A 23,443-nucleotide genomic window follows, 5' to 3' on the forward strand; every position below is an offset into this window, starting at 1 on the left:
TTTCTCTGCCCCAGAGAGCTAAACATTAACCAGTAATGAGGCTGTTAGTGCACAGTAGGGGATAGAGAGCAGTATTTTTATCAGACAAGGGCATACTGACACTGCAAGGAGGCCCGTTTGTAAACACGTGTACATAGTCCTTTATTAGGCAACTGAAATCCTCATTCCGTCTTGGAATGTAATCTTTGGCCACATACTTTTAGCCTTTGTATGCCGTGCTTCTGCTTCTTCTATAGAAAAGTGTGAGTTCATATGTACATCCTTAAAAACATAGGTGCTGGGCTAATAAAGAATACTAGTGAAGATGAAGGCGGCCCTCACACTGTTGAAGCTCCCAATTCACCGCTTTATTGACAGCGTTTCCATCAGACACGGATCTTCGTCAGGTCAAACAAACCGAGTGTTCACATCCACATATGTACATTTCACCTCACATGATGATTGCAGACTTGACCCACGGTGGGTGCAAAAGCAATTTGTGTGTCTCTAAATTTGATATCGGTGAGTTGGGCACATGGAGTAGTTCCAGAAAATAATATCTATTTACAAAATGACGTAAATGTTCGTAACGTTACACTGGGTACATCGGCCACATCTGTAGTTACCGTCCGGCACATTGTCAAGAAAGGTACTGCGTGGCAGTGGTGGAAGATCAGACCTCGCCACCATTTGACTGATGTTGGGGGCGCGTCTGAAGACTACCTGCAGGGGTTCTTTAAACGTCCAGCTGTTGATCAGTGCTCAAGATGTGCCAATGTTTTAAAATGTTTAGGATGTGGTCAAACTGATAGCGTGAGGCTATCATCCTGGGTCATATTTTAATAACGTTCCCTTGCGTCATGCAGCCGTTCATCTGGGTAACCCCGCTGTCCGAAACACTCATCCAGATAGCTGTTTTTTTTGTCGTTGTCACTCTGTGTACTACAAATACTGCGTTTGTGACTATATTGGCTAATGGGGAGGCTGTTTTTTTTCTTCTTTTTAGCGGTGGAAGCTGTCCCTGCGTAACAGGGAATTCCTGTCCGTCGGCTTCCTGTATAGGTCCGCGCTAAAGCTACCCCCCCCCCCCTCCTTAATCAAAATGTCAAGAACTTGTTTTATGCGCATCAAAGGTGAATTTTAAATGTTCACTGCTTGTATTGATGGACTGGAATCGATGGTTCCCTCTGCTGTGTCCTGAAATAGAAGGAATACATCATCAATGAAGTGTTTCCAGAGTCTGATAAATGGCGCAGGAATGGATTGTTAGGGCTGAAAATCACCTTCTCAAACAACCCCACATTCAGTTTGGCATAATTCGGTGCCATTTCTACTACCCGTAGCAGTTTCCTTCTGTTGAATGAGCATTCTTAGTCAGAACCGTCTTAGCCAGTTCAACAATCCAGTTAGTGCTAGGGAGTGTGCCAGTGGGTCGTTGACTAAGACAGTGTGCATGTGGATCGTTGACTAAGACAGTGTGCATGTGGATCGTTGACTAAGACAGTGTGCATGTGGATCGTTGACTAAGACAGTGTGCCAGTGGGTGGGTCGACAGTGTGAATGTGGGTCGTTGACTAAGACAGTGTGCCAGTGGGTCATGACTGACAGTGTGCCAGTGGGTCGTGACTAAGACAGTGTGCCAGTGGGTCGGACTAAGACAGTGTGCCAGTGGGTGTTGACTAAGACAGTGTGCCAGTGGGTCGTTGACTAAGACAGTGTGCCAGTGGGTCGTTGACTAAGACAGTGTGGGTCGTTGACAGTGTGGGGGTCGTTGACTAAGACAGTGTGCCAAGACAGTGTGGTGGGTCGTTGACTAAGACAGTGTGCCAGTGGGTCGTTGACTAAGACAGTGTGCCAGTGGGTCGTTGACTAAGACAGTGTGCCAGTGGGTCGTTGACTAAGACAGTGCCAGTGGGTCCAGTGGGGGTCGTTGACTAAGACAGTGTGCCAGTGGGTCGACTAAGACAGTGTGCCAGTGGGTCGTTGACTAAGACAGTGTGCCAGTGGGTCGTTGACTAAGACAGTGTGCCAGTGGGGTGTGCCAGTGGGTCGTTGACTAAGACAGTGTGCCAGTGGGTCGTTGACTAAGACAGTGTGCCAGTGGGTCGTTGACTAAGACAGTGTGCCAGTGGGTCGTTGACTAAGACAGTGTGCCAGTGGGTCGTTGACTAAGACAGTGTGCCAGTGGGTCGTTGACTAAGACAGTGTGCCAGTGGGTCGTTGACTAAGACAGTGTGCCAGTGGGTCGTTGACTAAGACAGTGTGCCAGTGGGTCGAAGACAGTGTGCCAGTGGGTCGTTGACTAAGACAGTGTGCCATGGCTTCCAGGCTTCCCTCATGGGGGATATTGGTATACACAGATTTTTGGTAAGGCATGAATAACGCTCATGATTGGATTGTCTACTTTCATGAACTCATATTCTTTTTGCATAATTTCTCCGCTTTCCAACAGAGACTTCAGCTTGCAGTGAATCCCATCTTTGAACAGTGGTGTGGGGTCACGTGACAATTTCTGATAGAAAGTAGTGGTGTTCAATTGTCCCTGAATCTCATTCACATAGTCATCACAGTCTAACAACACCACAGCTCCGCCCTTGTCAGCATTACGTACTATCGCAGTGGAATCAGTTATTTTTAAATCGTCCAATTGCTTGTCTCTGTTTTTAGGGAGGTTATTGTAGACTCTGTATTCTCGTTTCTTATTCAGAATCTGAGACATCGTTTCCCACCGATCTGCAGTATGTTTCTAGGGAGGGATTTCTGTATCTGGGCGGACAAATGGTGGATTTTGCTCCAAAAGGGGTATTCGTTCTGTGGGAAATGTCATTCTGTATTGTGTCACCCATTCTGGACACATCCACATTTGGACTCTTCTCATTTATGGAACAGCTTCTGTTTCTTGCCATTTGACCCTTTATTTACCTCCCTGCAGGCCTCCTGTTGGTCAGATAAGCTGAAATCCAATACCCTGGTTAAACATTACATTTTTTTATCCGAAAATACCAGCGTTCAGTACAAGAGGTCAAACAAATGGTATTACTGCTATTTGTGCAATATGATTTAAATGATCCAATCGGATTAACACTACAATATGGGATGTTGCAACTTCCCTTAAAGGGATACTTGGGGATTTTGGTAATGAAGCCCTGATTCTACTTCCTCAGAGTCAGATGAACTCGTGATCACCATTTTTATGTCTGCGTCCACTTTGAAGGAAGTTGCAAAGGTGTCTGTGTGCTCTTGAGAGAGCATTAGTTCCTTTTCTCTAGGTAAATGCAACTCCGAGGACTACAATGGTTTAATACTAGCAGCACACCCACCCAGTCGGTGGCCTGGCCAATTTGCCTGCATACGCCTTCTCTACCTCCCGTGCACATACTGTAGCGGTATGCTGGTATCTAGTAGTAGTAGTGGTGTGCAGATGTGGGTGGGCCTATATTTGAATAAATCCATTGAATATACACCATTTAATATTTAGTTTAGGCAGGTCCTAAGAAGTATGAGACTAATAAAAAGTATTTTCTAAACAATAGAATGGCATATTTTGAGTATGTAAAAATAAAAAATGGATATTTGGAGTTATTTATTTTTATCCACGTTTCATCTCTTTCCTACCCTCACTCTACTTTTAGGGAGCGGGCGTAGGGTCTTACCATTGAAAGTATATTCTTCATGATACTGATTTTAGAAAAGAATAGCAATCCTATTTTCTAAAACATGTGAGTCTTGTATTCATATTTCACAACCTCCGTGGGCTTTTGGAGTTGCATATCCGCGATCGAGCAAAATAGTAGGCCTACACTTGATTTAGGCTACATTATTGCACACTAAATGTTTCTGATCAGTGATAGATGAGAGAAGGAATAGATGAGCCATACCACCTCCACGTATTTGTCCAACCAGAAACCAATTAATCAAATAGTCAATACAGACAGAAATTCAGTGAATCAAAATCACATTGATTGAGACAAGTCAGACCTTTGGTCGGGAGGAGGCCTAGAATACTAAGTGACTGCGAGTGAAGAGCAAAACAATTTAATTGTTGCGCTACATAACATGCTGTAAAAAATGTTGTAATAAATGAACCAATTAGACAAGATGGTCATGGGCAGCACTCGCCTCCATTTAGCTAACATTTTCCCAGCATGACTGTAGCCCAACCAATATCCAAACCGAGATGAAGTGAAAACAAGAATCGGACATGGATTGATTTAACAAGATGAGTCCCCACCCTTGTCTCAAAGCAGTGCGATGGCGCTGTCCTAATCAAAGCGGTTCTGAAATGATCTCGTTGACCACACGTGGGTAGGCTATTGCTTAAAATGTGGCACAACGATTGGATGACTTTGGGAGTATCAGTAAGCAATAATTTGATACATGCTTTCAATTGCGTTAGCCTACTTTATTCCAATATTTTCATCATTCATTGGTTTTTAATCCACACAGTAATTCTATATGGATCCATCCCGCAGTGCGTAAGAAAACATGAATGCTTAGTGGTGGGCTATGCAACGAGATGGGAGAAGTGACATGCCTCGCAAAGCTTAGCACTGGCGCTGCCGAGCAACCATCATGAGTTTAAGAGCCTAGTGCGTGCCAATGACGCCTCAGCATTACGGCTAAGTTTCATACTAAGCCGCAGGCAGGAGTTTTACGAGATGATTACTACGTCATTAGGCGTAAATAAAAGTGTTGCCTTTGATACTGGCAATCCAATCTCAGATAAATGGTATATTTCTATTGTTATTGACTCTACTTTTGCTTATGTGTAACTCTGTTTTTGTGTCACACTGCTTTGTCTTGGCCAGGCCGACATGGGAAAAACAGTTGCCGGAAAAACGTCTTGGTGTGAAAGAGATGATATTAAAGGGATATGCCTCGTGACTCCTGCATGCGTCACCCTCGGGACTCTGACTCTCTATTGGTTACACAGACTTTTGGCCTCCCATCCTATTCTAACCACCTCTCACTGGATTTGTGATCATGTTACCTGATGAAATTGCTGTACAATATGATCTTTTTGCCATCTGATGCACATTGATGTCATAAATCAGCACTGCAGAGCTCTCCTTGTCCTCCCTGATTTGTATTACTGTTGACAATATCTGGAAATGTGCATGTACACCCTGCCCATCTACTGTTGCTAGCACCAATTCTGACTTGTGCTCTATCTGCTTCCTGATTTCTGCTTTCGTAAAAGCATGGGTTTTCTGCACGTTAACACTAGAAGCTTATTACCTAAAATGGATCAATTGAAAGTGTGGGTTCACAGCTTCAATCCAAATGTGTTGGTCATTACTGCGACGTGGTTAAGGAAGTGTTTTGAATACTGATGTTAAGACAGATCTTACAGAAAGGTTATCTGAAAAAGTTTATAACCAAAGGTGGGGGAGTGGCCATCTTTACCACGGATCACCTTCAGTGCTCGGTTGTCTCCACCAAGTCTGTACCCAAACAATTTGATTTGCTGGAATTAAGCAGTAAAGTTTAAATTAGCTCTTTATTGACTGTTGCTGGGTGCTATTGTCCACCATCAGCATCGGCTTGTACCCTACCTGCCCCAAGCTCTCTCCTGGCCCCTTCTGAATTTTTCCTGCTAGGTGACCTAAACTGAGACATGCCTAAACCACCTGACCAAGTCCTAAAGCAATGGGACTCTCTAAATCTTTCTCAGATTATTACCAATCCCACAAGGTGTGACTCCAAGCACCCAGAAAAGGCTACTCTTCTTGATGTTATCCTCACAAATACTCCTGACAGGTATCAGTCTGGTGTTTTCTGTAATGACCTTAGTGATCAATGTTTTATAGTGTTCATAATGGCTGCTCAGTGAAACGACCTGTCCTGATTTGTCATAGACACTGGCTAAAAAACCTTAATGAGCAAGCCTTCCTTCATGAACTGGCCTCTGTGAAATGATATAGAATCAGCTTGATCCCCTCTGTTGAAGACATTTGGACCTTCTTTTTTAAATATTTTCAGTGGCATTGTTAACAAACACCCCCATAAAGAAAATGAGAATAAAAACGGGTTCAGCCCCTGGTTTGACCCGTGATCTTGCAGAGTTACTCCACCTCATGAATTCCATTTGGCGAAAGGCTTGGCACACGCATACTCAGGCTGATTGGCTCTCGTTCAGGCAAATGAGAAATAAGTGCACTCGGGCTATCCGGAAGGCCAGCTAGTCAGCGCATGTGCTGGTAATCCGTCTTGCCCCGCGGCCTTGTGAATGTTTACATTGTGTTTTGAAAGCTTTTGATACAGTAGACCATTCCATTCTTGTGCACCAGCTAAGGAGTATTGGGGTCTTTGGCCTGGTTTGCTAACTACCTATCTCAAAGAGTGCAGTGTATAAAGTCAGAAAATCTGCTGTCTCAGCCACTGCCTTTCACCAAGGGAGTACCCCAAGGCTAAATCCTAGGCCCCATGCTCTTCTCAATTTACATCAACAACAGCTCAGGCAGTAGGAAGCTCTATTCAGCTGGCCCCTACCCAGATTTAGTGATAAATGCTCTACAACAAAGATTTTTCTTAGTGACCAACAAGCTACCCTTAACCTTGTTCTGAACACCTCCAAAACAAAGATCATATAGTTTGGTAAGGAGAATGCCCCTCTCCCCAAAGGCGTGATTACTACCTCCTGAGGGTTGAGAGCTTGAGGTAGTTGCCTCATACAAGTACCTGGGAGTAGGGCTAGATGGTACACTGTCCTTCTCTCAGCACATTTAAATCTAGACTTGGTTTCCTCTATCGCAATCGCTCCTCTTTCACCCCAGCTGCCAAACTAACCCTGATTCAGATGACCCTACCCATGCTCGACTACAGCAACAATTTATAGATCGGCAGGTAAGGGTGCTCTCGAGCGGCTAGATGTTCTTTACCATTCGGCCATTAGATTTGCCACCAATGAAACTTATAGGACACATTACTGCACTCTATACTCTGTAAACTGGTCATCTGAGGAACCCGTCGCAAGACCCACTGGTTGATGCTTATTTATAAAACCCTCTTAGGCCTCACTCCCCCCTATCTGAGATATCTATTGCAAACCTCATCCTCCCCATACGACACCCGTTCTGCCAGTCACATTCTGTTAAAGGTCCCCAAAGCACACACATCCCTGGGTCACTCGTCTTTCCAGTTCACTGCAGCTAGCGACTGGAACTAGCTGCAACAAACACTCAAACGGGACAGTTTCATCTCAATCTCTTCATTCAAAGAATCTCATGGACACTCTTACTGACAGTTGTGGCTGCTTTGTGTGATGTATTGTTGTCTCTACCTTCTTGATCTTTGTGCTGTTGTCTGTGCCCAATAATGTTTGTACTTTGTTTTTGTGCTGCTACCATGCTGTGTTGTCATGTGTTTCTGCCTTGTTATGTTGTCTTGGGTCTCTCATTATGTAGTGTTGTCTCATGTCGTGATGTGTTTTGTCCTATATTTATACATTTACATTAACAAAAACTTTTTTTTAATCCCTTTTGCCTTTTGGTAGGCCTTCATTGTAATTACGAATTTATTCTTAACTGACTTGCCTAGTTAAATAAAATGTCAGAGAAACAGAGCCCTTTTTCCAAATATCCCAAATACTGAGCTCTCTGTTGACGGAGTCCTCTATCAGTGGTATGTGAAGTCTGAGGAATGCGGAAACAATCCTTCGGTTAATACCTTGTTCAGTAGAAGCCAGCTTCACAGTTAGGTCACCATGGACTCTGTACAGTACGCTCACCTCACACACATGGTAGATATTTGTGCAGGAAATGCAACAGATGATTGTGCTTCTGGCTATGGCTCAACCTCCTGCTGTGTCATGACAATGCAGACTACTGTTTACACATCGCTCTCTGACATCTTCTGCAGTTATTCATTATCTTGTGCTTCTAGAAAAGCTCTTTTCATGCAGTATCTGTGTTTTTTTTTTTCTTCCAGAAATGGATTGTGTTTTGTATTCTCTTACTTTTATATTCAAGCACAATGTAAAATCATTTCACATTCGAGTTGTTAATGCTGCTGTGAACTACTATTGATCATGTCAACGATACTAGCAACGTTTTCAAACCCTGAGGAACCAGCAACTGTATCGTTGGCTGAAGTGTTCTAAATCAGATCTCTTCACATTCACACACACACTCTCTCACTCACACACACACACACACACACACACACACACACACACACACACACACACACACACACACACACACACACACACACACACACACACACACACACAGAGAGAGAAATGGATAGCAGCACACTGTGCTGCTGGGGAAGGAACTGTTTTAAAGGAGAGACAGCCAGGCTTTATGGGCCGTGTCTGATACAGCCTTACGCCAGTGGACTTAATGCTTCCTATGAGTCACACAGATAAGAGTTTCTTAAAGGAATGCTTGATAGGAGGAGGGTGGAGAAGTCAAATCAAATGTATATTAGTCACATGCTTCATAAACAACAGGTGTAGACGAACAGTCAAATGTTTACTTACTTACTCCCCCAACAATACAGTCGTGCTGATCGATTTTAGTGCTGTTTGATTTCGGGGAGAAAGAGACATTTAAATGCATTAACACAGAATAAAACAAAATGCATGATTGTAGTTCAGGCCTATTAATGCTTATCACTTAATAACCGTCATTTATTCACATTACTTTCATTAAATATTTCAGTTGTCTAAATTCCATTTGTTTAATTTGATGACTATTAGTTTATTCCAAGTCATCTCTATAGAGCTGCTGTCTGTGCTTTCAAAGTAAATTCAGCCTGCTTTTTATGACTGCTGAGTATTAACTATCAATCATTTTGTCATTAGATGATGTATTTTCAGGTAGTTACCTCACAAAGCTTTTTCTATCCCTCTCGCACGTTTTCTCTCTGCGTCAGAGGTCTGTGTTTCTGCTCCTGACAAGTAAGCGGGCGCACAATGGATTCTGGTCATTGTATTTTAGCGCAGAAAATGTGGTAATTAACTCTGTAGAATATTTTCCTGTTGGAAACTACAACTCCCTACTACATTGCACAGTTCAGACAGAAACTGAGCATGGAGCTCACAGAAAAAAATGAACGAAATGGAGATCAAATAATTGAACCTACCTTATTTCCTCCAATGGGGAAGATCTTGTTACAGGTCTGTGCTTATGTACTTCTAGCAGTACTGGAAAGAGAAACCAGCAGCCCTCCAAGTTCAGCTCAACTCATGAAATGAAACATATCGGGATCGAATATAAGTGTTATGATTGAAATGGCTAAATGCAATGTTGTGTTAAATAGTGTGGGAATTCCATCTATGTTCTAGAGAATGTGGTGTGTGTGTGTGTGTGGGGGGGGGGGGCACTGCAGTTTGTCCACAAAGGTTACAGAGAATAAAACTGGGGCGCTTAATTAGTCAAGTTGATTTAAACCAGGGCAACATCAGCTAGCATCAGCGGGCCATTTCTATTGGAGGAGCTGTAATTTAGAAAACAGAGAACTGACCCAATCCCAAAGGAAGCTGGGCTGGGGATCAGGGAGGAGGAGGAGAGGGATGAGAAGGGAAAGTTTATGAAGACACTGGTTCTGAGAGGAATGCATTAGACATCAGGTTGTAATTACAGTCCTATTTAATGAGTTCTAGAACATTCTCTATATGGAATCCATATGTGTCAGAACCACATTACTCATTCATCTGACATGGTGACTGGAACATTCCCAGGACAACAACTCAGTGAAAGGCATGATAATAAAGTCTATTATTGGCTGTTTTTGACTAATCTGAAAGAGGGAACATATCATTTGACATGCTATTGACCACTTGTTTGTTTTAAACTGGTAATGGTAGAGACTTCACCTTTCAGTCATTTCTGCTGTAGGGTTTGATGTCTCCTAGTGTAAGTATTGTCACTCATGTGTCTCCTCTCTGTCCGTCCTCTGTCTCTCTCTCTGCAGCCCCATGAGTTTGATGAGTGTCGTATTGACATCAGTGTGAACGACAGTGTGTGGTACCTACGGGCAGAGGACCCAGAGCACCGGCTCCGATGGATTGACTCCATCGAACTACACAAGGTAAGACTGAAGAATCTCTCCTTAGATAGAACTGAGGTATTCCCCTTGGCATGTGCTGGGGCTTGGACTGGAGTCAGCTCACACGTCTAGGGAGTGTAGCTCTGGTATCCATCAGGGAGGTGGCACTGGGCTGGGGCTCCGTTTGAAACGCTACTACTTCATATTGATCTGCGTAGGTTAGATGGTGATACACCATAGCGTCTATATGGTCCTTGTTGCTCCGGCCTGATTTTCGCCATGTTACTTGTCCAATACTTTCATATCTACACAATAAGTGGGGTTGACTGGTACTGGGAGTAGAATGTACCAGCTTAGGGGTTGATTTTAGAACAGAACAAGGGCCTGGTATTTCTGTGAGGTGAACAGAAAGGGAGTGGAGTCAGGAAATGTGGGGGGTCACAAAGGGGGGGGCTGTTCACACACTGATGATGGTGTGACCACCTGATGTAGGGTGAGTCCCATTGCTGGGTGTGTGTTTGAGTTGAGCTGCATGTCCGGCACTATGCTGACAAACTGTCGCAACACTAACATGTGCTGCATATGGGCAGAGACCAGACACTCCACAGGTGGACACATTCAACACTGTCTGTGTGAAGGGATCTCTCCTGGTTAGGACAGGAGAGGACTGTACGGGGTTCAGGTCAGCAGTGCCCTCCACATGGCCAAATTGAATTGAAAGAACCACAACTTCAACCGTAGACTACCAAGAATCCATTCATTTCAGTCTAGGCCTTGACTTTATCTACCTTTTGGTCTGTTTTTCAGAGTTTTTCTTGAATGCTCAGGTAGGAGCAGAAGTCCTTCAAGGAAAGTGTTAGACCTCCGGTTGGTGCAGACAGCGAAGTAGCAGCAACACGTTTCTCCACTGTGAAGTGATGTCAGAGACAAACTCAGAGCGAGGCGCGTATTGTCTCTGCAACGGTCTGCCTGTGTGTTTGGGTGTAGGTGTTGAAAGGATGGTTTTGGAAGTGGTGACTGATCACAGGAACCTGTTAAGTGTCTTCCAGACTAGTAGCGGGTTTATGCCTGGTCTCTGACCAACCGCAAAAGCCAATTTAGGCTCCCGAGTGGCGCAGTGGTCTAAGGCACTGCATCTCCAGTGCTAGAGGCGTCACTACAGACACCCTGGTTTCGAATCCAGCCAGTATCGCAGCCGGCTTTGATTAGGAGTCCCCTAGGGCGGCACACAATTGGCCCAGAGTTGTCTGGATTTGGCCGGGGCAGGCCGTCATTGTAAATAAGAATTTGTTCTTAACTGACTTGCTTGAAAATGTCGTTGGAGTATGGAGGGTGTGACGCAATTGCTGAGCCTCCGGAAGCGTACAGAGGCCAATTGAGCTCCGTAACTCATCGCCGCGCATCTCCCAAATGTTGGAACAATTCAGAGGGCTCCGTATAGCTCTGTATAGTTTTGCATTGACTTGATTGATTGACAGTAAGTGAATGCCGGAGGTCCTGTACAAACACAAACTCACTCCCGTATCTCAGTCAATTCTGTACGGCCACTGCAGAAGTCGGATTTACCATGCAGAGTCTTTAACCCACTCACTCAGCCACTGCAGGAGTGGAAATGTGTCTGCACTGCCACCTACTGACCTAACAGGGACTTACATGTGGACTTCCTTGGACGCTTGACTCTCTTGTGGTGTGTGTGTGTGTGTTGACGGTTCAGTGAGGCGATGGTTCAGTGTGGTGGTATTGATCCAGATTTCAGACAGCTCCTGGGTGTAGTTTATACTGCACACTACATCACACCACGGACACACAAGATTAGTCATGTATTGAAACAGTAGATACTAGAAGGCCATTTTAAAAGGGTTGTTGCGCTGTGTCAGCTTCTCCGGTGGGGGCTAATACGAGGTGTTTGCTTTGTGGGAGCGCCTTGGAAGTGGTGACACGAGTCATTTGGGATGATGACTAACTAAATGACCTACAGAGACCACTCAGTCATTGTCCCTGTGAGTCATGTTGTATTACACCACAGTACTTCAACAGAAGAGTTGGGTTAAGTCCTTCATTTGACTATACTTCTAGGGCCTATACCCTTTAGATGTTAACATGGACATTGTTCAACTCTTCTGGTCGCATCTTTCAAATTTGGTCAAGGTTCTTTTTTTTTTAAAGCACTTTTAATTTGCGTAGCAGTAAAGCTGTGTGTGGTCCTGGACAGGTGTTTTACTACTCTGAATTGCAGCGCTTGATGAATAATGCATGTGTTGTAGTCAGCCATCCGACACAATCGCAGATGTCAAGTGGTACCGCACACAACGTAGTCAACGCTACACTTCGTGAAAGCACTGCTCGGCTCAGACAGGACTATTCCATTTGCAGGCACTGAATAGGGGGTGGAAAGGGTGGGGAAACTCAACACCCCTCTAGACTGGTTGTTTGCACAGTCCTGCCTCAGAGGAAGCATAACAAGCAGACTGGAAAGGAGAAAGACAGAGGGAAGGGGAAGAGACTAGTAGTTGAAGGAAAGGGAGGGGGAGAAGACTAGTAGTTGAAGGAAAGGGAGGGGGAGAAGACTAGTAGTTGAAGGAAAGGGAGGGGGAGAAGACTAGTAGTTGAAGGAAAGGGAGGGGGAGAAGACTTGTAGTTGAAGGAAAGGGAGGGGGAGAAGACTAGTAGTTGAAGGAAAGGGAGGGGGAGAAGACTAGTAGTTGAAGGAAAGGGAGGGGGAGAAGACTAGTAGTTGAAGGAAAGGGAGGGGGAGAAGACTAGTAGTTGAAGGAAAGGGAGGGGGAGAAGACTAGTAGTTGAAGGAAAGGGAGGGGGGGGAGAAGACTTGTAGTTGAAGGAAAGGGAGGGGGAGAAGACTAGTAGTTGAAGGAAAGGGAGGGGGAGAAGACTAGTAGTTGAAGGAAAGGGAGGGGGAGAAGACTAGTAGTTGAAGGAAAGGGAGGGGGAGAAGACTAGTAGTTGAAGGAAAGGGAGGGGGAGAAGACTAGTAGTTGAAGGAAAGGGAGGGGGAGAAGACTAGTAGTTGAAGGAAAGGGAGGGGGAGAGGGTTGAAGGAGAAGACTTGTAGTTGAAGGAAAGGGAGGGGGAGAAGACTTGTAGTTGAAGGAAAGGGAGGGGGAGAAGACTTGTAGTGGAAGGAAAGGGAAGGGGAGGGAGTGGAAGGGGAGAAGGCTTGTAGTGGAAGGGGAGAAGGCTTGTAGTGGAAGGGGAGAAGGGTAGTGGAAGGGAGAAGGCTTGTAGTGGAAGGGAGAAGGCTTGTAGTGGAAGGGAGAAGGCTTGTAGTGGAAGGGGAGAAGGAAAGTGGAAGGGGGGAGAAGGCTTGTAGTGGAAGGGGAGTGGAAGGGGAGAAGGCTTGTAGTGGAAGGGGAGAAGGCTTGTAGTGGAAGGGGAGAAGGCTTGTAGTGGTGGAAGGGGAGAAGGCTTGTAGTGGAAGGGGAGAAGGCTTGTAGTGGAAGGGGAGAAGGCTTGTAGTGGAAGGGGGCTTGTAGTGGAGAAGGCTTGTAGTGGAAGGGGAGAAGGCTTGTAGTGGAAGGGGAGAAGGCTTGTAGTGGAAGGGGAGAAGGCTTGTAGTGGAAGGGGAGAAGGCTTGTAGTGGAAGGGGAGAAGGCTTGTAGTGGAAGGGGAGAAGGCTTGTGTGGAAGGGGAGAAGGCTTGTAGTGGAAGGGAGAAGGCTTGTAGTGGAAGGGGAGAAGGCTTGTAGTGGAAGGGGAGAAGGCTTGTAGTGGAAGGGGAGAAGGCTTGTAGGAAGGGGAGAAGGCTGGAAGGGGAGAAGGCTTGTAGTGGAAGGGGAGAAGGCTTGTAGTGGAAGGGGAGAAGGCTTGTAGTGGAAGGGGAGAAGGCTTGTAGTGGAAGGGGAGAAGGCTTGTAGTGGAAGGGAAGGCTTGTAGAAGGCTTGTAGTGGAAGGGAAGGCTTGTAGTGGAAGGGTAGTGGAAGGGGAGAAGGCTTGTAGTGGAAGGGAGAAGGCTTGTAGTGGAAGGGGAGAAGGCTTGTAGTGGAAGGGAGAAGGCTTGTAGTGGAAGGGGAGAAGGCTTGTAGTGGAAGGGGAGAAGGCTTGTAGTGGAAGGGGAGAAGGCTTGTAGTGGAAGGGAGAAGGCTTGTAGTGGAAGGGGAGAAGGCTTGTAGTGGAAGGAGAAGGCTTGTAGTGGAAGGGAGAAGGCTTGTAGTGGAAGGGGAGAAGGCTTGTAGTGGAAGGGGAGAAGGCTTGTAGTTGGAGGAAGGGGAGAAGGCTTGTAGTTGGAGGAAGGGAGAAGGCTTGTAGTTGGAAGGGGAGAAGGCTTGTAGTGGAAGGGGAGAAGGCTTGTAGTTGGAAGGGGAGAAGGCTTGTAGTGGAAGGGGAGAAGGCTTGTAGTGGAAGGGGAGAAGGCTTGTAGTTGGAGGAAGGGGAGAAGGCTTGTAGTTGGAGGAAGGGGAGAAGGCTTGTAGTTGGAGGAAGGGGAGAAGGCTTGTAGTTGGAGGAAGGGGAGAAGGCTTGTAGTTGGAGGAAGGGGAGAAGGCTTGTAGTTGGAGGAAGGGGAGAAGGCTTGTAGTTGGAGGAAGGGGAGAAGGCTTGTAGTTGGAGGAAGGGGAGAAGGCTTGTAGTTGGAGGAAGGGAGAAGGCTTGTAGTGGAGGAAGGGAGAAGGCTTGTAGTGGGAGGAAGGGGAGAAGGCTTGTAGTGGAGGAAGGGGAGAAGGCTTGTAGTGGGAGGAAGGGGAGAAGAAGGAAGGGGAGAAGGCTTGTAGTGGGAGGAGGGGAGAAGGCTTGTAGTGGGAGGAAGGGGAGAAGGCTTGTAGTGGGAGGGGGAGAAGGCTTGTAGTGGGAGGGAGGGGAGAAGGCTTGTAGTGGAAGGGGAGAAGGCTTGTAGTGGAGGGAGGGGAGAAGGCTTGTAGTGGGAGGGAGGGGAGAAGGCTTGTAGTGGGAGGGAGGGGAGAAGGGTAGTGGGAGGGAGGGGAGAAGGCTTGTAGTGGGAGGGAGGGGAGAAGGCTTGTAGTGGGAGGGAGGGGGAGAAGGCTTGTAGTGGGAGGGAGGGGAGAAGGCTTGTAGTGGGAGGGAGGGAGGGAGGGGAGGCTTGTGGGAGGGAGGGGGAAGGAGGGAGGGGGAAGGCTTGTAGTGGGAGGGAGGGGGAAGGCTTGTAGTGGGAGGGAGGGGGAAGGCTTGTAGTGGGAAGGGAGGGGAGAAGGCTTGTAGTTGGAGGGAGGGGAAGGCTTGTAGTTGGAGGGAGGGAGGGAAGGCTTGTAGTTGGAAGGGAGGGAAGGCTTGTAGTTGGAGGGAGGGAGGGAAGGCTTGTAGTTGGAGGGAGGGAGGGAAGGCTTGTAGTTGGAGGGAGGGAGGGAAGGCTTGTAGTTGGAGGGAGGGAGGGAAGGCTTGTAGTTGGAGGGAGGGAGGGAAGGCTTGTAGTTGGAGGGAGGGAGGGAAGGCTTGTAGTTGGAGGGAGGGAGGGAAGGGGGAGAAGGCTTGTAGTTGGAGGGAGGGAGGGAAGGGGAGAAGGCTTGTAGTTGGAGGGAGGGAGGGAAGGGGAGAAGGCTTGTAGTTGAAGGAAAGGGAGGGGGAGAGGACTTGTAGTTGAAGGAAAGGGAGAGGGGGAAGACTAGTAGTTGAAGGGAGGGAAGGGAGAAGGCTTGTAGTTGAAGGAGAAGGCTTGTAGTTGGAGGGAGGGAAGGGGAGAAGGCTTGTAGTTGAAGGGAGGGAAGGGGAGAAGGCTTGTAGTTGAAGGGAGGGAAGGGGAGAAGGCTTGTAGTTGAAGGGAAAGGGTAGTTGAAGGGAAGGGGAGAAGGCTTGTAGTTGAAGAGAGGGAAGGGGAGAAGGCTTGTAGTTGAAGGGGAGAAGGCTTGTAGTTGAAGGGAGGGAAGGGGAGAAGGCTTGTAGTTGAAGGGAGGGAAGGGGGAGAAGGCTTGTAGTTGGAGGGAGGGAAGGGAAGAAGGCTTATAGTTGAAGGGAAGGGGGAAGGCTTGTAGTGGAAGGGGAGAAGGCTTGTAGTTGGAGGAAAGGGAGGGGGAGAGGACTTGTAGTTGAAGGAAAGGGAGAGGGGGGAAGACTAGTAGTTGAAGGGAGGGAAGGGGAGAAGGCTTGTAGTTGAAGGGGAGAAGGCTTGTAGTTGAAGGGAGAAGGCTTGTAGTTGAAGGGGAGAAGGCTTGTAGTTGGAGGGAGGGAAGGGGAGAAGGCTTGTAGTTGAAGGGAGGGAAGGGGAGAAGGCTTGTAGTTGAAGGGAGGGAAGGGGAGAAGGCTTGTAGTTGGAGGGAGGGAAGGGAAGAAGGCTTATAGTTGGGGAAAAGGGGAGAAGGCTTGTAGTTGGGGAAGGGAAGGGGAGAAGGCTTGTAGTTGGAAGGGGAGAAGGCTTGTAGTTGGAAGGGGAGAAGGCTTGTAGTTGGAAGGGGAGAAGGCTTGTAGTTGGAAGGGGAGAAGGCTTGTAGTTGGAAGGGGAGAAGGCTTGTAGTTGGAAGGGGAGAAGGCTTGTAGTTGGAAGGAGGGGAAGGCTTGTAGTTGGAGGGAGGGGAGAAGGCTTGTAGTTGGAGGGAGGGGAGAAGGCTTGTAGTTGGAGGGAGGGGAGAAGGCTTGTAGTTGGAGGGAGGGGAGAAGGCTTGTAGTTGGAGGGAGGGGAGAAGGCTTGTAGTTGGAGGGAGGGGAGAAGGCTTGTAGTTGGAGGGAGGGGAGAAGGCTTGTAGTTGGAGGGAGGGGAGAAGGCTTGTAGTTGGAGGGAGGGAGAAGGCTTGTAGTTGGAGGGAGGGGAGAAGGCTTGTAGTTGGAGGGAGGGGAGAAGGCTTGTAGTTGGAGGGAGGGGAGAAGGCTTGTAGTTGGAGGGAGGGGGGAGAGAGGCTTGTAGTTGGAGGGAGGGGAGGGGAGGGGAGAAGGCTTGTAGTTGGGAGGGAGGGGAGGGGAGGGGAGAAGGCTTGTAGTTGGAGGGAGGGGAGAAGGCTTGTAGTTGGAGGGAGGGGAGAAGGCTTGTAGTTGGAGGGAGGGGAGAAGGCACTAGCCAGGGAGGGGAGAAGGCTTGTAAGGGAGGGGAGAAGGCTTGTAGTTGGAGGGAGGGGAGAAGGCTTGTAGTTGGAGGGAGGGGAGAAGGCTTGTAGTTGGAGGGAGGGAGAAGGCTTGTAGTTGGAGGGAGGGGAGAAGGCTTGTAGTTGGAGGGAGGGGAGAAGGCTTGTAGTTGGAGGGGAGGGGAGGGAGAAGGCTTGTAGTTGGAGGGAGGGGAGGGGAGGGGAGAAGGCTTGTAGTTGGGAGGGAGGGGAGGGGAGGGGAGAAGGCTTGTAGTTGGAGGGAGGGGAGGGGAGAAGGCTTGTAGTTGGAGGGGAGAAGGCTTGTAGTTGGAGGGAGGGAGGGAAGGGGTTGGAGAAGGCTTGTAGTTGGAGGGAGGGAGGGAAGGGGAGAAGGCTTGTAGTTGGAGGGAGGGAGGGAAGGGGAGAAGGCTTGTAGTTGAAGGAAAGGGAGGGGGAGAGGACTTGTAGTTGAAGGAAAGGGAGAGGGGGGAAGACTAGTAGTTGAAGGGAGGGAAGGGGAGAAGGCTTGTAGTTGAAGGGGAGAAGGCTTGTAGTTGGAGGGAGGGAAGGGGAGAAGGCTTGTAGTTGGAGGGAGGGAAGGGGAGAAGGCTTGTAGTTGAAGGGAGGGAAGGGGAGAAGGCTTGTAGTTGGAGGGAGGGAAGGGAAGAAGGCTTATAGTTGAAGGGAGGGAAGGGGAGAAGGCTTGTAGTTGGAAGGGGAGAAGGCTTGTAGTTGGAAGGGGAGAAGGCTTGTAGTTGGAAGGGGAGAAGGCTTGTAGTTGGAAGGGGAGAAGGCTTGTAGTTGGAAGGGGAGAAGGCTTGTAGTTGGAAGGGGAGAAGGCTTGTAGTTGGAAGGGGAGAAGGCTTGTAGTTGGAGGGAGGGGAGAAGGCTTGTAGTTGGAGGGAGGGGAGAAGGCTTGTAGTTGGAGGGAGGGGAGAAGGCTTGTAGTTGGAGGGAGGGGAGAAGGCTTGTAGTTGGAGGGAGGGGAGAAGGCTTGTAGTTGGAGGGAGGGGAGAAGGCTTGTAGTTGGAGGGAGGGGAGAAGGCTTGTAGTTGGAGGGAGGGGAGGGGAGAAGGCTTGTAGTTGGAGGGAGGGGAGGGGAGAAGGCTTGTAGTTGGAGGGAGGGGAGGGGAGAAGGCTTGTAGTTGGAGGGAGGGGAGGGGAGAAGGCTTGTAGTTGGAGGGAGGGGAGGGGGAGAAGGCTTGTAGTTGGAGGGAGGGGGGGAGAAGGCTTGTAGTTGAAGGGGAGAAGGCTTGTAGTTGAAGGGGAGAAGGCTTGTAGTTGAAGGGGAGAAGGCTTGTAGTTGGAGGGAGGGAAGGGGAGAAGGCTTGTAGTTGGAGGGAGGGAAGGGGAGAAGGCTTGTAGTTGGAGGGAGGGAGGGAAGGGGAGAAGGCTTGTAGTTGGAGGGAGGGAGGGAAGGGGAGAAGGCTTGTAGTTGGAGGGAGGGAAGGGGAGAAGGCTTGTAGTTGGAAGGGGAGAAGGCTTGTAGTTGGAAGGGGAGAAGGCTTGTAGTTGGAAGGGGAGAAGGCTTGTAGTTGGAAGGGGAGAAGGCTTGTAGTTGGAAGGGGAGAAGGCTTGTAGTTGGAAGGGGAGAAGGCTTGTAGTTGGAAGGGGAGAAGGCTTGTAGTTGGAAGGGGAGAAGGCTTGTAGTTGGAAGGGGAGAAGGCTTGTAGTTGGAAGGGGAGAAGGCTTGTAGTGGAAGGGGAGAAGGCTTGTAGTTGGAGGGAGGGGAGGGGAGAAGGCTTGTAGTTGGAGGGAGGGGAGGGGAGAAGGCTTGTAGTTGGAGGGAGGGGAGGGGAGAAGGCTTGTAGTTGGAGGGAGGGGAGGGGAGAAGGCTTGTAGTTGGAGGGAGGGGAGGGAGAAGGCTTGTAGTTGGAGGGAGGGGAGGGGAGAAGGCTTGTAGTTGGAGGGAGGGGAGGGGAGAAGGCTTGTAGTTGGAGGGAGGGGAGGGAGAAGGCTTGTAGTTGGAGGGAGGGGAGGGGAGAAGGCTTGTAGTTGGAGGGAGGGAGGGGGAGAAGGCTTGTAGTTGGAGGGAGGGGAGGGGAGAAGGCTTGTAGTTGGAGGGAGGGGAGGGGAGAAGGCTTGTAGTTGGAGGGAGGGGAGGGAGAAGGCTTGTAGTTGAAGGGGAGAAGGCTTGTAGTTGAAGGGGAGAAGGCTTGTAGTTGAAGGAAGAAGGCTTGTAGTTGAAGGGGAGAAGGCTTGTAGTTGAAGGGGAGAAGGCTTGTAGTTGAAGGGAGAAGGCTTGTAGTTGGAGGGGGAGAAGGCTTGTAGTTGGAGGGAGGGAAGGGGAGAAGGCTTGTAGTTGAAGGGAGGGAAGGGGAGAAGGCTTGTAGTTGAAGGGAGGGAAGGGGAGAAGGCTTGTAGTTGGAGGAGGGAAGGGAAGAAGGCTTATAGTTGAAGGGAGGGAAGGGGGAAGGCTTGTAGTGGAAGGGAGAAGGCTTGTAGTTGGAGGAAAGGGAGGGGGAGAGGACTTGTAGTTGAAGGAAAGGGAGAGGGGGGAAGACTAGTAGTTGAAGGGAGGGAAGGGGAGAAGGCTTGTAGTTGAAGGGGAGAAGGCTTGTAGTTGAAGGGGAGAAGGCTTGTAGTTGAAGGGGAGAAGGCTTGTAGTTGGAGGGAGGGAAGGGGAGAAGGCTTGTAGTTGAAGGGAGGGAAGGGAGAAGGCTTGGAAGGGAGGGAAGGGGAGAAGGCTTGTAGTTGGAGGGAGGGAAGGGAAGAAGGCTTATAGTTGAAGGAAAGGGAGGGGGAGAGGACTTGTAGTTGAAGGAAAGGGAGAGGGGGAAGACTAGTAGTTGAAGGGAGGGAAGGGGAGAAGGCTTGGTTGAAGGGGAGAAGGCTTGTAGTTGAAGGGGAGAAGGCTTGTAGTTGAAGGGGAGAAGGCTTGTAGTTGGAGGGAGGGAAGGGGAGAAGGCTTGTAGTTGAAGGGAGGGAAGGGGAGAAGGCTTGTAGTTGGAGGGAGGGAAGGGAAGAAGGCTTATAGTTGAAGGGAGGGAAGGGGAGAAGGCTTGTAGTTGGAAGGGAGAAGGCTTGTAGTTGGAAGGGGAGAAGGAAGGGGAGAAGGCTTGTAGTTGGAAGGGAGAAGGCTTGTAGTTGGAAGGGGAGAAGGCTTGTAGTTGGAAGGGTAGTTGGAAGGGAAGAAGGCTTGTAGTTGGAAGGGGAAGGGGAGAAGGCTTGTAGTTGGAAGGGGAGAAGGCTTGTAGTTGGAAGGAGAAGGCTTGTAGTTGGAAGGAGAAGGCTTGTAGTTGGAAGGGAAGGCTTGTAGTTGGAAGGGGAGAAGGCTTGTAGTTGGAAGGGGAGAAGGCTTGTAGTTGGAAGGGGAGAAGGCTTGTAGTTGGAAGGGGAGAAGGCTTGTAGTTGGAAGGGGAGAAGGCTTGTAGTTGGAAGGGGAGAAGGCTTGTAGTTGGAAGGGGAGAAGGCTTGTAGTTGGAAGGGGAGAAGGCTTGTAGTTGGAAGGGGAGAAGGCTTGTAGTTGGAAGGAGAAGGCTTGTAGTTGGAAGGGGAGAAGGCTTGTAGTTGGAAGGGGAGAAGGCTTGTAGTTGGAAGGGGAGAAGGCTTGTAGTTGGAAGGGAGAAGGCTTGTAGTTGGAAGGGAGAAGGCTTGTAGTTGGAAGGGGAGAAGGCTTGTAGTTGGAAGGGGAGAAGGCTTGTAGTTGGAAGGGGAGAAGGCTTGTAGTTGGAAGGGGAGAAGGCTTGTAGTTGGAAGGGGAGAAGGCTTGTAGTTGGAAGGGGAGAAGGCTTGTAGTTGGAGGGAGGGAAGGGAGAAGGCTTGTAGTTAGTTGAAGGGGATAAGACTGAGCTCCAGGTGGATGCTGCTGTTTTCACCAAGACATTTTGAGAAATGAACCGGGCCCATATGCATTGAATGCATAACCTTATTAGGTTGTCCACCTACGATGCTCAGAATGACAGGAATCACATTTAGATGATGGTAATTAATATTAACAGAACATGCAGAGATGTGCGGTCCTTACCGAATTCTGATGTGCACTTTGAAAATGATAGAATAACTGTCCACATGTACTTTTCCTCAGCCAACAAGACCAATAACGAACCGCTGAATAACCAGCCTATGTAAATCTACTATTCCCCATGGTAGAATGGTTGACCTATTCTATTGGTCAGCTTGTCGACAAAGAAATGACCTATCCCAAACAGATTCTGGGACAGTTGTGGAATGATGGATCACAAATTCATACAACCACTAATCCCAGGTTACATTAAAAAAACAATCTGACACAACAGATCAGAACGTTTAGCTTAAAATATTATTCATTGCCGTTAGAAGAACTGCAATGAGCTGTACTTCAGTAGGCTACATGCAACTGTTTGTTCCATTAATGCAATTAACTGCAAAATACCTTGTCAAAAGCGCACCGCACCTGCGAACGGTTTCTTGTGACAGAAATGCAAATATCCATTATAGTTTTAGAAAGAGGGGAGTTGTAATACGCAGCAACTTTGCATGGGTTACTAATATGTCTGGGATTGTGCCTATGGGCTGATTTTTGGCTTGGCTACTTTGAAGCAAGTTGAGACATGCCTTTTTTAAAATATGTAGTCAAATCTGGATGTAGTAAAAAGGTTTCAAACTATTTTAAGTGCATGTTTTCAAAATGCATATGGCCTCCAGCTCATTGCAAAGTGGCGTGTGACGCGCTGATGAAGCCTGCCTTCCGTTTGCTGTAGCAGTGGCTCACCTGTCTGACCCATTTTCCACTCAAAAGCCTCGTTGTACATGCTGTACGGGTGTGATAAATATGATGCATAACTAATATACTGTACCCCTGCCAACTTCATTCCACTAAATAATGCAAATGAACCTAGAGACCGATAAGCATGACCAGTCAAAGGCATTTCCATCAAAAAATAGGCTAAAAAGCATTATTTGGCAATGGGGGTTTTCTTCTCCCGGACAATTGGCCATCATTGACGTAATTTAAAAAACAAAACAATTTTTATATATATATTTTTTTTAAATCGACTTTTAAGCTTTTTTTTATCGCCCAAAAGCCAACTAACGGAAAACCCTGGTGTGTTTGAACGACTCCGCTCCTCTCTCACTCATACACCAATCTGGGCATGGCTGGTCTCTCTCTGCTCTCTCTCACTCATACAACAATCTGGGCATGGCTGGTCTCTCTCTGCTCTCGCTGCTCTCTCTCACTCATACAACAATCTGGGCATGGCTGGTCTCTCTCTGCTCTCTCTCACTCATACAACAATCTGGGCATGGCTGGTCTCTCTCTGCTCTCGCTGCTCTCTCTCACTCATACAACAATCTGGGCATGGTTGGTCTCTCTCTGCTCTCGCTGCTCTCTCTCACTCATACAACAATCTGGGCATGGCTGGTCTCTCTCTGCTCTCTCTCACTCATACAACAATCTGGGCATGGCTGGTCTCTCTCTGCTCTCTCTCACTCATACAACAATCTGGGCATGGCTGGTCTCTCTCTGCTCTCTCTCACTCATACAACCATCTGGGCATGGCTGGTCTCTCTGCTCTCTCTCACTCATACAACCATCTGGGCATGGCTGGTCTCTCTCTGCTCTCTCTCACTCATACAACCATCTGGGCATGGCTGGTCTCTCTCTGCTCTCTCTCACTCATACAACAATCTGGGCATGGCTGGTCTCTCTGCTCTCTCTCACTCATACAACAATCTGGGCATGGCTGGTCTCTCTCTGCTCTCTCTCACTCATACAACAATCTGGGCATGGCTGGTCTCTCTCTGCTCTCTCTCACTCATACAACAATCTGGGCATGGCTGGTCTCTCTCTGCTCTCTCTCACTCATACAACAATCTGGGCATGGCTGGTCTCTCTGCTCTCTCTCACTCATACAACAATCTGGGCATGGCTGGTCTCTCTCTGCTCTCTCTCACTCATACAACAATCTGGGCATGGCTGGTCTCTCTCTGCTCTCTCTCACTCATACAACAATCTGGGCATGGCTGGTCTCTCTCTGCTCTCTCTCACTCATACAACAATCTGGGCATGGCTGGTCTCTCTCTGCTCTCTCTCACTCATACAACAATCTGGGCATGGCTGGTCTCTCTCTGCTCTCTCTCACTCATACAACCATCTGGGCATGGCTGGTCTCTCTCTGCTCTCTCTCACTCATACAACCATCTGGGCATGGCTGGTCTCTCTCTGCTCTCTCTCACTCATACAACCATCTGGGCATGGCTGGTCTCTCTCTGCTCTCTCTCACTCATACAACAATCTGGGCATGGCTGGTCTCTCTCTGCTCTCTCTCACTCATACAACAATCTGGGCATGGCTGGTCTCTCTCTGCTCTCTCTCACTCATACAACAATCTGGGCATGGCTGGTCTCTCTCTGCTCTCTCTCACTCATACAACAATCTGGGCATGGCTGGTCTCTCTCTGCTCTCTCTCACTCATACAACAATCTGGGCATGGCTGGTCTCTCTCTGCTCTCTCTCACTCATACAACAATCTGGGCATGGCTGGTCTCTCTGCTCTCGCTGCTCTCTCTCACTCATACAACAATCTGGGC

At 48.3% G+C, this 23,443-nt stretch overlaps 1 protein-coding gene across 4 annotated transcripts in view; it reads left to right on the forward strand.

Annotated features, from left to right (window-relative positions):
• LOC124034231 (ceramide transfer protein-like) overlaps positions 1-23,443 on the forward strand; it is a 43,286-nt gene that overhangs the window by 2,781 nt on the left and 17,062 nt on the right. For all 4 annotated transcript variants that reach the window (XM_046347125.1, XM_046347124.1, XM_046347126.1 and 1 more), the window contains exon 3: positions 9,901-10,017. In XM_046347125.1, the coding sequence (XP_046203081.1) occupies positions 9,901-10,017 (117 nt within the window). The remainder of the gene's footprint in view (positions 1-9,900; positions 10,018-23,443) is intronic.

The sequence above is a fragment of the Oncorhynchus gorbuscha genome, linkage group LG04 (assembly GCF_021184085.1).
Source record: "Oncorhynchus gorbuscha isolate QuinsamMale2020 ecotype Even-year linkage group LG04, OgorEven_v1.0, whole genome shotgun sequence".
Classification (NCBI taxonomy): domain Eukaryota; kingdom Metazoa; phylum Chordata; class Actinopteri; order Salmoniformes; family Salmonidae; genus Oncorhynchus; species Oncorhynchus gorbuscha.